The sequence below is a fragment of the Amia ocellicauda genome, chromosome 3, assembly GCF_036373705.1.
Source record: "Amia ocellicauda isolate fAmiCal2 chromosome 3, fAmiCal2.hap1, whole genome shotgun sequence".
In the NCBI taxonomy this organism is placed as follows: Eukaryota; Metazoa; Chordata; class Actinopteri; order Amiiformes; family Amiidae; genus Amia; species Amia ocellicauda.
The window spans coordinates 18,665,604-18,678,766 of NC_089852.1; the positions used below are offsets into that span (position 1 = coordinate 18,665,604).

Here is a 13,163-nt window from a genome sequence, read left to right on the forward strand (position 1 = left end):
ATATTGAAAAATATATAGATTAAAAAGATACATAGGAGAAATGTGCATTATTAATGTAATTAATGTATTTATTAAATTGGTTGAATGGTTGCCACGTGAATGCGTTACCTTCCCACTTTCCTGCCCAATTTAAGTGATATGTTTCTCCACCCCCTTTTGCTGGACCTAGAGATTTTGTTTAGGGAGCTGGAATTTGGCAGTTGCGTATTAGGAACCTGGTATAAATGCCCTGCCTTTTGCATTTCATTTGCTGCAGCGATGAGCGTGTTTTGATTTGGTCTAGCCCTATGTCATTTCTGGTGGGGAAAATTGATAAGACCTACTTACAGCTGTAGACAATCGTGAAGCCAGGGTCATTTCAAGGTTTCCCTTCAGTCCAACCAAGGCAGGCACCAAAATAAACACCTCTGTGATCTTTTTGAACACCTCCCAATGCTAAAATGTAAAGCAGAACAAAACAACTCCTTAAACAGAGGGACACTATTGTCATGACTATTAGAATCATGAAAACAGACGAGCAGATGAGTGAATAAAATACAAAAATGAAAATGTTTTATGAAGAAAAGAAAATGCTGTTAGAGATGCTGTTATATCAAGGGACCCATAACAAATTATACATACTACCAGAAACAGATTTATATAATATATAGGTTAATTTCAACACATTGCACATTCTTTATTTTGAATAAATGTAATCATGGATTAACTAGATTTGGTAGATATACAATGGGACCATAAGAAACAGGCCAATTTACATCATAACACCCTCTTGACTACTGAACAGCCTCATGGCGCATCATGGGCATACATGGTGGTCAAACTCTCTGGTGTAAACTATCATTGTCATTACCTATGTGAATATGGTTCAATTTTAATGTGAACCAAATGTCGTATTTCACAATACAGTGCCCTGAAAAAGCTTACTTTAAAAGTACCCTGTAACATATTAAATATAAAAATAGAAATAGAAATATTAAAACACACACAAAAGTGTTTATGAAGACCTATATAAATATTCTATAACCTTAAGAAATAATAAGCATAATTGTCAATCCTCACACAGAATCAGTAGTGGTAGCAAAATTAACTAAAAGCAAGTACAAAATACAGTCCATGATTTTATGAAGGGGCAGTTTATGGGTAGTTTGGCTAATTGTTTAGAAAGGGAGTATATTATAATTTAAAATGTTTTTTTTTTTGTTTACAAACAACACGTCACAGATACATGACATCCCATGGCTTTTCTAACAGAAAAAAAAGCTGTTTATTGAAAGAGTAAGAGGTACTTATGCCTGTACCCTGGTGTAGCGCTTTTATATAGTTGGTTTTCCCCAATGAAATAACTCTTGACCTGAAGCTCGATTCATTAGAATACATCGGACACAAACAAGTTCAAAAGATACAAACAACTCTCTATTATAAAACAAAGGTACTCTGACTATGCTAAATTACTTAGGTAAAAAAGGCAGTTAGATTAGTTAGTTAGGTCGATATGCCGGCATAAACCCATTCACACAGACCTTGCCATCAACAAAATGCCACCAAAAAGTCAGCATTTGTTTCAGTGCGAATGGGGCTTAACACAATATGCTGGTCACTACACTGGTTACATTTACTTCCCCTTGGGCATATATTTCCTTGCTAGTCTAGTTTTACTGGATCAGTAATTTCTCAATATGTGTGGTGAGCATTTGACAGAAAATGTGTGCTGCCCTTCAGGTTCTATTGGGTTGAAAATAATTACACAAATTTAAGTTATTATTATTATGAATACTACTACTAATAAATCAACTAAATAGTTTGTTTATTTTGTACTACAGCAAGGTATTTAAATGTACCCAATCCAAAACACAGCATTCAAAAACAATACACTTCAGCTAAGAGGTCTTTAAATAGAGGGAGCTATTTTTAAAAATTGACACATCTTCACATTCATTCTTCTCTGCCTTGTTAACATGGCACTGCTGTATGGCCTTTTTGGGTTGGTGCCCAGTAGCTCCCCTGGTTGGATCATTCTTTGTCCTCTAAGCCATCATACATCCCAGAGACTGAGATTTCTGCAGTAACCTATTGTGTCTCAGCAATGAAGGTCTTTTGTTTAAGAAATACCTTGCTTTTGAAGGGTAGACACTTCATAGCAGATAGAAGGGAAGGAGAGATTTTTCATACTTTCTTAAACTCAAACAATGAGTAAATGCAGCTTTCTGACTAGTACCATTTTATTCATACATTTGTCTCAGGAATATACCACAAAATGCCAACAGTAAAAATATACTGTGATGAATATGTAAAGTTCAAACAGCTAGTATGACTACATCACACATTCAGTAATTTAAACCTGAGCAATGACTAATTTGTAAAGCCCAAATGAATACTCAACATTTGATTCTAATAGATGCTATTGGAGGGAGAGAGTTATTTTGGAGAATTAACCTCAAAATATGTTATTGTCTCTAATGCAATGCTAGTCATTCAGATGTCATCCATCACAGCTTTCAAATATTCAAAATGATGTTTAAATTTATAATAATAATAATAATAATAATCATAATAATAATAATAATAATACAAAGGGAAGTATGAAAGTAAAGGCCTTTGATTTTTTTCATCAAGAAATATAATTCCAATTACAGTGATTTTTACTGTGAAAATATGAGGCTATTTTTGCCTTAAATTCCCTTGAATTGCAATATACTTTTGCCAGTGTTGAACCAGGAGCTGTATACCAGTGTTGTAAAATACGCCATTTTTTTTACAACTCAAACTTTACAGTGACTCTAGGTTCATATGGTGTTCTCTAGCATGTACTGAATAAACCAGAATGACATGACTGTCACCGCTGGAGATATATGACTATAATATATACACCTCCTTGATGTCAGTTTTTGGCTGAAAGTCATGGAAAAGTTTGCGAAATAATAACTCTCAGATTCTAAATCTCCCTTGAATGGCTTCCATGTCTTCTTAAGTTTGAGTCATACAAAGACTCTAAAAGTGCTCACAAATTAAGCTTTTATTTTATTTGTTGTTAACAGTGAAATTGTGAAAAATGTTTGACTAATATGTACCTGTAAAAAACAGTTGTTGTTGGGTAAAATTGGGTTACTGTTATAGTTTAATTGTCTTTGATTGTACTTTGAAGTACTGATATTAACCAATTCAAAATGTGTCTATTAAGTCAGTGGTGGATTTAGACTGGTTCACAGACCATATTGATTTCTTTTTATAGATTTTGTTACGCAATTGAACGTGACTTGTACCTAAAGCAACCTTTCTCATTTTGAATGATGATCACACGAGGGGATGTTTTCTGTAACTGGAAGCATTCAGTGAATAACCTATAAAGCTCTATCCGCCCCAGCTAATGAGAACTTACTGAAGAAACAGCTTTTGTGTTCTAGTAGATTCTCAACTACAACTTCCTATACCTCACACACAAGCTTGTAGTTTCAGGAAGTATACTATAGAGGGACCCAATAAACTGCATAACCTGATTTAGCTGTGTGGCATTTACTCCTGGAACAACATGAAAGACATGATTAAGGTTAGAATTATCGTTAGGTCCAGCTTATATTGTTCCAGGAACAACAGCTACACAGAAAAATCTGGTTGTGCCAATTATTTTCAACAATCAGGAAATCAGACAGATGCCAAACACTTTGGTTTTAAAGGAAAAACCCCCAAGGCATTCTACAGATTAGTTAGAATGTACAGTTTGAAATAAGGATTGGAAGACATACTTGCACAAGATCCATCACCAAGCCAGCTGCCACCATCCCCAGCCCTGCCACCAGGTATGGCACAAGCACCTGGGTTGCGATACTCCAGGAACTTTCAGGGAGGAAGCCATTGGCAGACTTGGTGAGTTTGCAGGTAAATCCACGCAGCTTCTTGCCTTCATAGCACAGCTCCAGCTCTAGTTGGGTGACCACCATGATGATGCTTGTCATTAACCCATTCTCACTGGGAGGGAAAGCAACGGCACACTTGTCAACCACCTGCTGATCCCTTTAGCTTGCTCAACCAAACAGAAAGGCTGGGTCTCTTTGGCCTTGGCTGTGCAGAGGTCAGATGCTGGAAGTCAATTTTCTCAGAGAACTACAAACTGTCAAGGTTGGCTCCTTCTCTTTTCCCACAACTTAAGCTTGATCGCATCAGTTTCCAAACAGCCTTTTCCACAACAATTCTGCCAATCTGCTGGCAAAGGTAATACCAAGCACACTCTCTCCCCATACCTCTGTTTGACATCTGCCCATCTTTAATCCAAGCATGAGAAGGAAACTGGAGCTGTAATAAGTCTATGAGTGACTCTCATCAAAACACATCTGTGTCATAACGTACAGATCTGGAGCAACAGTGCAGTTTTCTGAGTGTCTCCTGTCTTCCATTTACTAAACGCAGCCAACCAGACTCAGTCTCCTCTGTGCAAGGTCGCTACATCACAAGCATCTTTCTCGGGGGAACGGCTTTGCTCTAAAAGAAAGGCAGAGAGAGCACTGCTGCACTCTGTACTCCCTCGTTCAGACACGTACCTGTCAGAAACACATGCCAGCTCTCGACAAAACAGTGCTGCCTTTTTCCTTTTTTTTCATTCTTTTTTTGGGTGTATGACATCACTGTGGAATGCCCTATCATTCTGCTCTGCTCTTTCCAAAAAAAAGGGGCCAGTTTCTAAAACAAATACGCTTATCTCCTGTCATCGCCTTTAAAGATTCAGCTAGTTTGTCCCAGAAGCTCTGCTGATTAGAGAGCTCAGTAAGCCAGGCTTTAAAGTAGCTCTGATTAGTCACCACTGCTGCAGAGAGGCATTTTATGATGGCAGACTTGTTGTTTAAGGCCAGAACAGCCCAAGAATCATAAAGACCTTTTATTTTTGTTGGCAAGTGTACAACTCACTGAGAAGTCCATCAGAGCAGCAGTCCTACCTTTCATATGTCACTGGGTCCACTCATTGATTTTCAATGAGTAAATATTTGTTGTATTTTCTAGCACTAATATTTAAATACTATACAAATGTACTCAGTTTAAACTCAACAATGCCTATTTAACTACTCTGTTTCTCAACCCCCCCCCCAAAAAAAAAATTCTCACTAGTTGCTAGAACTAAAGCTCTGATTTGTAGACTCTATGTTCCAGGTCGCCTTTATCTAGTTGTTTTGAGAAAAGACTTATTCGTGAAAGTTATAACTACAAGAACTAGTGTACTATGAAATATCAATATGTCATGATACAAACATGACACCTAGGCTAATATCTGTGTAAACTATAGTATTCTAATCAGTCAGTCTTTTTATTTTCTAAATCATAATTCTTTTATTATTTAAAAAGAGTATTTAAACTAAACAGTTTCACGACTCATATAAAACACACTTTTACTAGATAAAGCAGCATCTATTTATTCTATACAACATAAAATGAAAATGTCTGTACTGTATAGGGGATGAGGACAATGTAAATATTTCTACAATCTCATCAATGCTTCGTCAGCTCTCTTTCTATAATGAATAAGTAAATTTTCTCTCTTACACTAAGTGTTTTGATTTCCTACACAGTTCATTTGAGTTTGGAATTAATGATCTTGTTTCTAGCAAATATTTAACATGTAATGCACATATGATATAAAGCATTGTGATAGTAACAAAAAGCATGTGAATGAGGCACTGCAGAACACTAAATTCAACTGGTATGGATTTTGTTATTTTATTTATACTGTTCCTCTGTGATTTCAATTGTGATGAACATTAATTAAATCAAAACGTTAACCCACCAGCTAACAGCAAACTACAAACCTGTACTATACATCAAAGCAGTTACATTTACTAAGAAAATAAACTTGCATCTTACTAAAATTGAGTACATTTTTTTTTTTTAAGCAGATGGGTCAAACGTTAAAGTTACATCTGTTTCTATCTTCCCTGATAATAACATGTTCAATGTATATTCCTCAAAAACATTTTTCATTAGGATTTCTATTCTTATATATGAAAGGTAACAAACAGTTACACATACAGCTCCTAGCTAATCACTGACTAGCAATGCCAACAATAAACAGCAAAGTTCAAATAAATAAAAGATGTTATTTACAATTTTTTTATAAATCAGCTTCAAAAATTTGCTGACAAGCTGTCAACTCAACATGAAAAGCTTACCTTTTATTGGTGCTACACAAACACACACAAATTCAAGTGTGGGGAACAAATAATTTCCCTAAGAGCATCATTCAGGCCTTTCTAGAGTTCTATTTATTCACCTAGAGAAGACTTTAAAAGTCTGATTTGAAGTCAAGACAGTGGGGCTCACTGCCACTCCATTGATCTTTATCAAGTGCAATGTTTACACTTTTCTCTAAGCTGTATCACTGTTCATGTTTGATAAACATTTTTTTAGTTTGTTCACAACCCTGTATGAAACAGTTATTGAACAATGGTTAGATTGATGTCTAGGATTGTATTAATATCTTGTTGACACTGTACAGTCATATGGAAAAACAGGGATTGTAATATTAAAATATTTAAAAGGACATTAGTTATACTTGTTTTGTCTGCTTGGATAAATCTATGTGGCTAAACTCATTTTAACATCAGGAAACTCAAGATTATTCTTTATCACAAATCTCACAAAATATTTTATCTTGTTTCTCATTTAATGTGGTGTATACACTCACTCATAAAACTGGACTTGTCAGTTAAGCCTGATTTTTGGTTCTTTCCCCCATTAAAACTTAATTTCAAGAACATTGGGGGTGTTGTAATTACAATCAAAATAACAGTTTTAAATGTTGACAATACACCTATGGAAATTATTTTTGGCAAGCAAATTTTCATGGATTACTTAATTTGAACATGGCAATTATATAACTAATTCTCTTGGCTTGCCCTCTTGTGGAGGAATGAGTTCCAGCTTCATCAGTGATCACCTTACAAAACCCCTTCAGATCTGTATGATCCATAACTTATGAATGGTCTACCTTGTAACCTATACACTGTTATCACCAGCACTGCACTACAGGTTCCTTTTGATGAACACATTCTGCTCAATTCTGTTCAGGTGTACTGTATTGCAATTCTCATTTGATGTGGCTCTGCTCCATACTGTGTCTTACACTATGTTTATGTTACATTAGATATAATGCATTTTTTTCTATTTGCTGTTAGTCACTTTGGATAGAGGTAACAGCCAAATCAATAAATTATTGCATATCATACACATTATGATAATATGAACAAAAATATTACGACAAATCAATTCGAGCAAGACAATAAATGAGGCAGCAAATCTATGCCTTCTGCACAAAGTTATCAAGCAATTTCTGAAACAGGACAAAACATTTAAATACACTTTTTAAATACCTGGACAATTGATATAACATAAAGTTAGCCTTCAAAAGTGATGGACTGCATTCAGTATTAAGTATTTCAGTATTTCCCAACGCCACTGAGAGCTATGGCAAAGCTGTTAACCAAATGCACGTTACCACTGAACTGGATAATTAGAGGTTTGGAGCACCCTTGAAAAAATGGTAAAGATGCCGATGAAATACGTAAACTGCTTACTATTGTTTATTAGTTAGGATTACAAATCCAAGATTTACCCACCTCCATTTCAAATTGGTAGAATCACCTGGAATCTTAATAGCTATGTATTACAAAATCCAACAAGGGCTTGTCAAATGGAAGAATTCCTCTTCTCTTTCTCAAGGTGAATACATTTGCCTTATTTCTTCCTATACAGTGGCTGACAATGCATACAAACACTTGCAGCTGTACTTCAAGCTTAACTGTCAATCTCCCCAGTCATTGTCAATCCATACTGCTTCAAAGAAAACAACTATGCAGTTAATTTAATATTTTTTGCAACACTACATTTGTCCTTTGTTATTAATGAGAAGACACCTTTTACTGCTTTTGATATTATGTTGCATTGGAGCCTCTAGTATTTCCTTGTATAACAAGAAATGTAGTTGTGAAAAGGGTATTTTTTATATATAATCACTAAATTTATTATGATTAATTCCAAGGGATTGAAAGAAAATGTATCTATTATTTTATCCAACTGGAACTCACTCAGATTAATTATATATTTTATTTACGGTAAGTAGCCTATTGTATTCATAATTGAAAATCACTTAAATCATCCTTTACACTATTGTTTTGTAAAGGAAACATGTACAGAAGGAAGGAACAGAAGAAACCATGTGCATTATAGTTTAGAATTATGTGAATATGCAGATAATGTCATATTAGTACATCATATGAAAAATGTACTAGATACACTACCGGTCAAAAGTTTACCTAACTTTTTCCAGTTGTTATTTTAATTTAAGCAGTTCAAGTCCAGTGAATTAACTAAAATGGTTCAAAGGTAAGGGGTAAACTGATAGAGGTTAAAAAAAAAAGTTTACATTACCAAAAACTGAAAAATAATGTACATTTCAGAGTTATATACTGTTACTACACCCTCTTAAGCATTAATTGGCAGTGTTACACGCAGCTCCTGTGCATAGAAGTTACACTGTATTCCTACAATGCGCACATCATTTGAAAGCTTATTCTCTTTTCTACCAGTGCGTTTCATCCTCAAACACATCCCGATTTACAGTTTCTGTGTCGCCCGCCATCATTCAGAGCCCGGGGGGTTAATGCAGAGTCTGGGCGGGTGGGGGGGTTGGGGGTCTAATTCAGATGGTCACACCATCACTCAGTTTCAATTGGATTTATTTGCAGATAGGCTTGTTTTTTTCAGAACAACTTATCAATTAATCCAGTATTATTTGATGTTCTATCAAACACAGAGAAGTTCAGATCCAATTATGTAAAATCATTGTGTATTAGTACACTGCAAACAGTTTTCCATCTTGACATTTTGAGTTCTCTACGGGTGTGTGTTGCTTCTACCAAATGTGGATGGTCTTGTTTTGATCAATAGACTGTCTGTTCCAGAATATGTCATAATTGTCAATATTTTCTGAGATTTTGTATTCCTGCTTAGACCAAGTATCCCCCCACCCCCACATTGCAGAATGCGGAGGGGGAGGGCGTAAATGGAGGGGTTTAAAAAAACACATTTTTCACATCAGAATGCTTCACATTGTTCGAAAGATGAGAGTCTCTGCTTTCATGGGATACCAAACACATAGCAAACAACACAACAGTGAAGAGTACATATGGGATTAAAGAGAAGCACACGGATTTGGTGCCCTTTTGAGGTTATTAGAGGGGTCTGTCTGCTTAAGGGGTTACATTTTGTTAAACAAAATGATTCCGTTATTTATTTTTTATCTCCAGTTGTTTATTTGTTCTGTGCTTTAATTTCAGTGTACATTGAGACATTAAACTGCATACATTTCAATAAAAACTGGAAAAACTTTTTAAACACCCAAATCAGGAATGGCAACTCGTCTTTTATTATACCAATTACATAAACATATTTATTTGCTGCTAACATCACAGTATTTTTCAAAGGCTTATTATTAAACAGAAATGGATTATCCTTTTTTTTTTAAATATTTATTTATTTATTTATTTATTTATTTATTAGCAGATGCCCATGTCCAGGGTGACTTACAAAATAAGAGCAATAGAAAGTGCAATAATACAGTGCAGTTCAAGGCATAATACATTTTACAAATTCAAATTTACACACGTGTGTACGAGATATACAGTAAACATCCTTCCCACAATTCTATTAGAAGGTGTAAGATTGTGCTACATAAAAATAAAATACACTACTATACCTAAATGTTATATAGAATTCTTCTTTTAAATCTTAATGCTACTGATATCTGTAATACTAATTCTTGCCAAGAATTGTGTACACACTAAGTGATGACACTGCCAAGGACAACTTAACACATTAAACAGGCAGGGCCATGACGACCTGATCTTTCAACCCACTGGTCCTGAAGTTATATTCAGCTTGAGGAAATAGGAAGACATATACATACTTGAATGGAAATGTATTATATTTAGACCCACCAATGCACCTTTGAGATATCGAACTCCAAAAGAACCAATTAAACCCTTTAAAATATATCAACTCAAGGTAAAAAAAAAAAAAAACAACAATATCTGACACCAGCCAGCAATGACTTACCTGAACGCTGTCTAGTACCATTCCTGCCATCACCATGCCTAGCCCTGCCAACAGGTAAGGGAAGACCACCTGCAAGCAGATGGCTATGGAGGACTCATCTTCAATCTTGGGCATGGCCATCTTCTCCTCAACCTGCTGCCTCTTGCGTGGGACTTGCACAGGCTGTAACACATCCTGCACCTCTTGGCTGACAGTCTGCTTGTCATTGTGTTTGCTCTTCCCCTTGGATTTGGACTTGTGCTTGGAGCGCTCCCCATTTTTCGACCTGCCCTCTTTTTTTCTGTGACGAACCTCCTCCCCAACCATGTTGACCCCTTGCTGTCCTTATCAGGTCCCTGCTGCTACAAAATAAAAAAAAAACACACACACACACATATATAAAAGCATCAGAACATCAATATAAGCAAGGCATGTTTTACATCTAATTTCTTGTCAACAATAATAATAATAATAATAATAATAATAATAATAATAATAATAATAATGATAATAATAAAGTACTGTACTCCACAGAACAGCATTAAGATGTCATTTTAAAACACCATTATTGGTATTTGTAATTGTACATTGTTCTGTAACAAATAGACTGGGTTCTGCATGTAGAAAAATGTATTACTAGTGAAACAAGTTTATTTTTACAAAAGAAAATAATATCTCCTCTCATTCAGGTTTGCACAGTGTTTTTGTAAGCTATATAGTAAGTCAACATGGCATTAAAGAAAAAAGGGGCAACAGAATCTCATACAGAACGCAAACTCCCTGGTCTTGCATATGGTGAAATATAGAATAGTGTGATATAAGGGGTTTAAGTGTTTCTAAATTTAAAATTAAAATGTAAATACCATTTGCAAATACATGTGAAAATACTTCAAATGTTGATTTTAACCCACCGTACCTTCCTTCTCAGCCAACTACTGCATTCAAAGTTTTGTTTTTGTTACCCATTTACATTTTATTTCCGGCTGCTGACTTCGACTTTTACAGCAGTCAATACACGGGAAGCAGCAAAACGTCCATTACATCTGTGTGGCATACGCGTGGCATCTCACAAACGCTTTATAATTAACATCAGTTTATAAACGTGTGCAACACGGTTGTTGGTATATACAAACAACAGTAATCACAGAAGCAATTAAAAAAAATATGCAAATCAGTCGTATAGTTTCTTCCTGTGGTGTAGTATGCTAATCTCAAAGCCAGCGCTGACAAAGCCCAGCTCCCATTGATTCGATTGGCTGAACAGAAATGAATGGACATTTTGATTGGTTAAATAAGTTTCTCTGATTTTATAGGCCAGTCTCTTCACGGAAAGAGCTTTACTTCCCTATTAGAACGCGGGAGGTAAGACACCGGCCCGGTTCTTGTGATGGAGCCGCATTTATCGCCTCGCATGTTGATTGGTCTGTATCTGTCAGAGGATACAACGTTGCCGACTATTTATCTTCACAGAGCGAGAGATGCAGACACGAAGTTATAGCAATATTGTTAGCCCAATACAAATAAACAAATAAATGCATACATATATTAAGAATAGAGTTTAATAAAGTTAAATAGTTAGACATTTACGTAAACACCGGCGTAAGGCGTAAATATGCATTTAAATGCTTCATTTCATGTCTTTTTGCAATTTAAATGTACTGCATATGAATCGACTAGAAAAAAGTTAATATTGTGTGGAAGGTTAAATTATATGTTATGCACATGATACTTAAAAAATGAAATAAAAAATAGCACATTGTCTCTAAAAATACAGTTCTGTCATGCTTCTAAAATAGTAACGGTGCAGCTCACACATGAATGCAACCAAATGCAAAACTGTCACCGAATTGCAATTGCTTTTTTTGGAGACGAGCCCCTCCACTGTATATTTAATATCCTTATAACGAAGGAGCTGGCTCGAGTGTCCTCCACAGGGCAGTTTTTAGTAAGTAAGTTATACCGCCGTAACAGCAGCACAATCACATTCTATTATTAAGCCGAGTGTCATACTGGCTCTCATACACTTCATATTTGTTGGGGGGGACGGAACTTCCCAATTTTATTAGGGGATATTCATCTAGTAGTAGCCTACTTCAAATTGCACAACATTCAGTGGAAAGATTCAATTATACAAATACTTCAAACGTGATCACACTAGCTAACGCACGTGTATTTACTAGAACTTTTGAACAAGGCTGAACTTCGAGTCTAAACAAAGTGTACAGCTCCGAATAAGCTTCATGCTTAATTTCCCAAAAAGTTGTAAGCAAAAAAATGTTATTTAATAAACAAATCGTAAATAATGACACGGTACCTTGCAACGGTTGTTTTCTTCGGAGCTACAACTTAAGCAGTCAGTTATAATAGTCAGCACTGTAAAGACACTTCATGTAACCGATACCATACACGAGGGGCAGCGGTTAACGTCAGTTCAGAAAGAACAGGCTTCAGTTTCAGCCCAGTTGGCATATTAGCACATATGGGACAGCTTGACCTCGCCTGTCTTTAAGATGGTGATAAGGATAGTCCACTGGCCAAAATATTAGGATTAGATTTTGTGAAATCACATAAAAACATTATTCACTTAAGTAAGTATACTTATATGTGCTAGGCAATATTATGACCTTATTTTAAAGCTGCTTCCATTACAATTGAACTAGAAATTAAAAGACCCTATAGGGTTCTCGAAACTTTCTAAAATAAAGGCAATGTCATCAAAAATATGCACAAATGACAGCAAAAAAGTGAAAAGATATCAATTGAAATCTGGACCCATATTCCCTGCAGGACTCTTTTTAATGGACTTGTAATTTCCTGCATATACCAGGAGTGTTAAATTCATTTTCTGGGGAGCCTCACTGTATTACAGATTTTGTTCATGCCTAGCTCCCGGCTACTTTACTATTCCATTACCATATTAATTTGATGAATCCAGGTTTCAAAAAAAGTTCTGGATGGTTTAGATCTTCAGTTCTTTTTTTTGTTTGCTTGATTTACTCTTAAATAAACCAATTGCATTCTGTACTATAATGTAATGCTGCAGTCACACTATTCTGGGAGAGATATAGAAAGACAATTGTCATTTGTATGGA

General features: G+C 35.5%; 1 protein-coding gene across 6 annotated transcripts in view; it reads right to left on the reverse strand.

Moving 5' to 3' along the window:
- Positions 1-12,474, reverse strand: part of LOC136739551 (solute carrier family 41 member 1) — a 33,618-nt gene extending 21,144 nt beyond the window's left edge. Inside the window, exons 1-3 of one of the 6 annotated variants that reach the window (XM_066698369.1) lie at positions 12,386-12,474; positions 10,093-10,433; positions 328-435 (exon numbers count right to left, since the gene is read on the reverse strand). In XM_066698369.1, coding sequence (XP_066554466.1) covers positions 328-435; positions 10,093-10,398 — 414 coding nt within the window. In that variant the 5' untranslated portion in view covers positions 10,399-10,433; positions 12,386-12,474. Of the gene's footprint in view, positions 1-327; positions 436-3,740; positions 4,530-10,092; positions 10,434-10,982; positions 11,302-12,385 lie in introns of those variants that run through there. The other 5 variants (XM_066698373.1, XM_066698372.1, XM_066698368.1 and 2 more) reach the window with 5 other exon arrangements.
- Between the last annotated feature and the right edge of the window lie 689 nt (positions 12,475-13,163).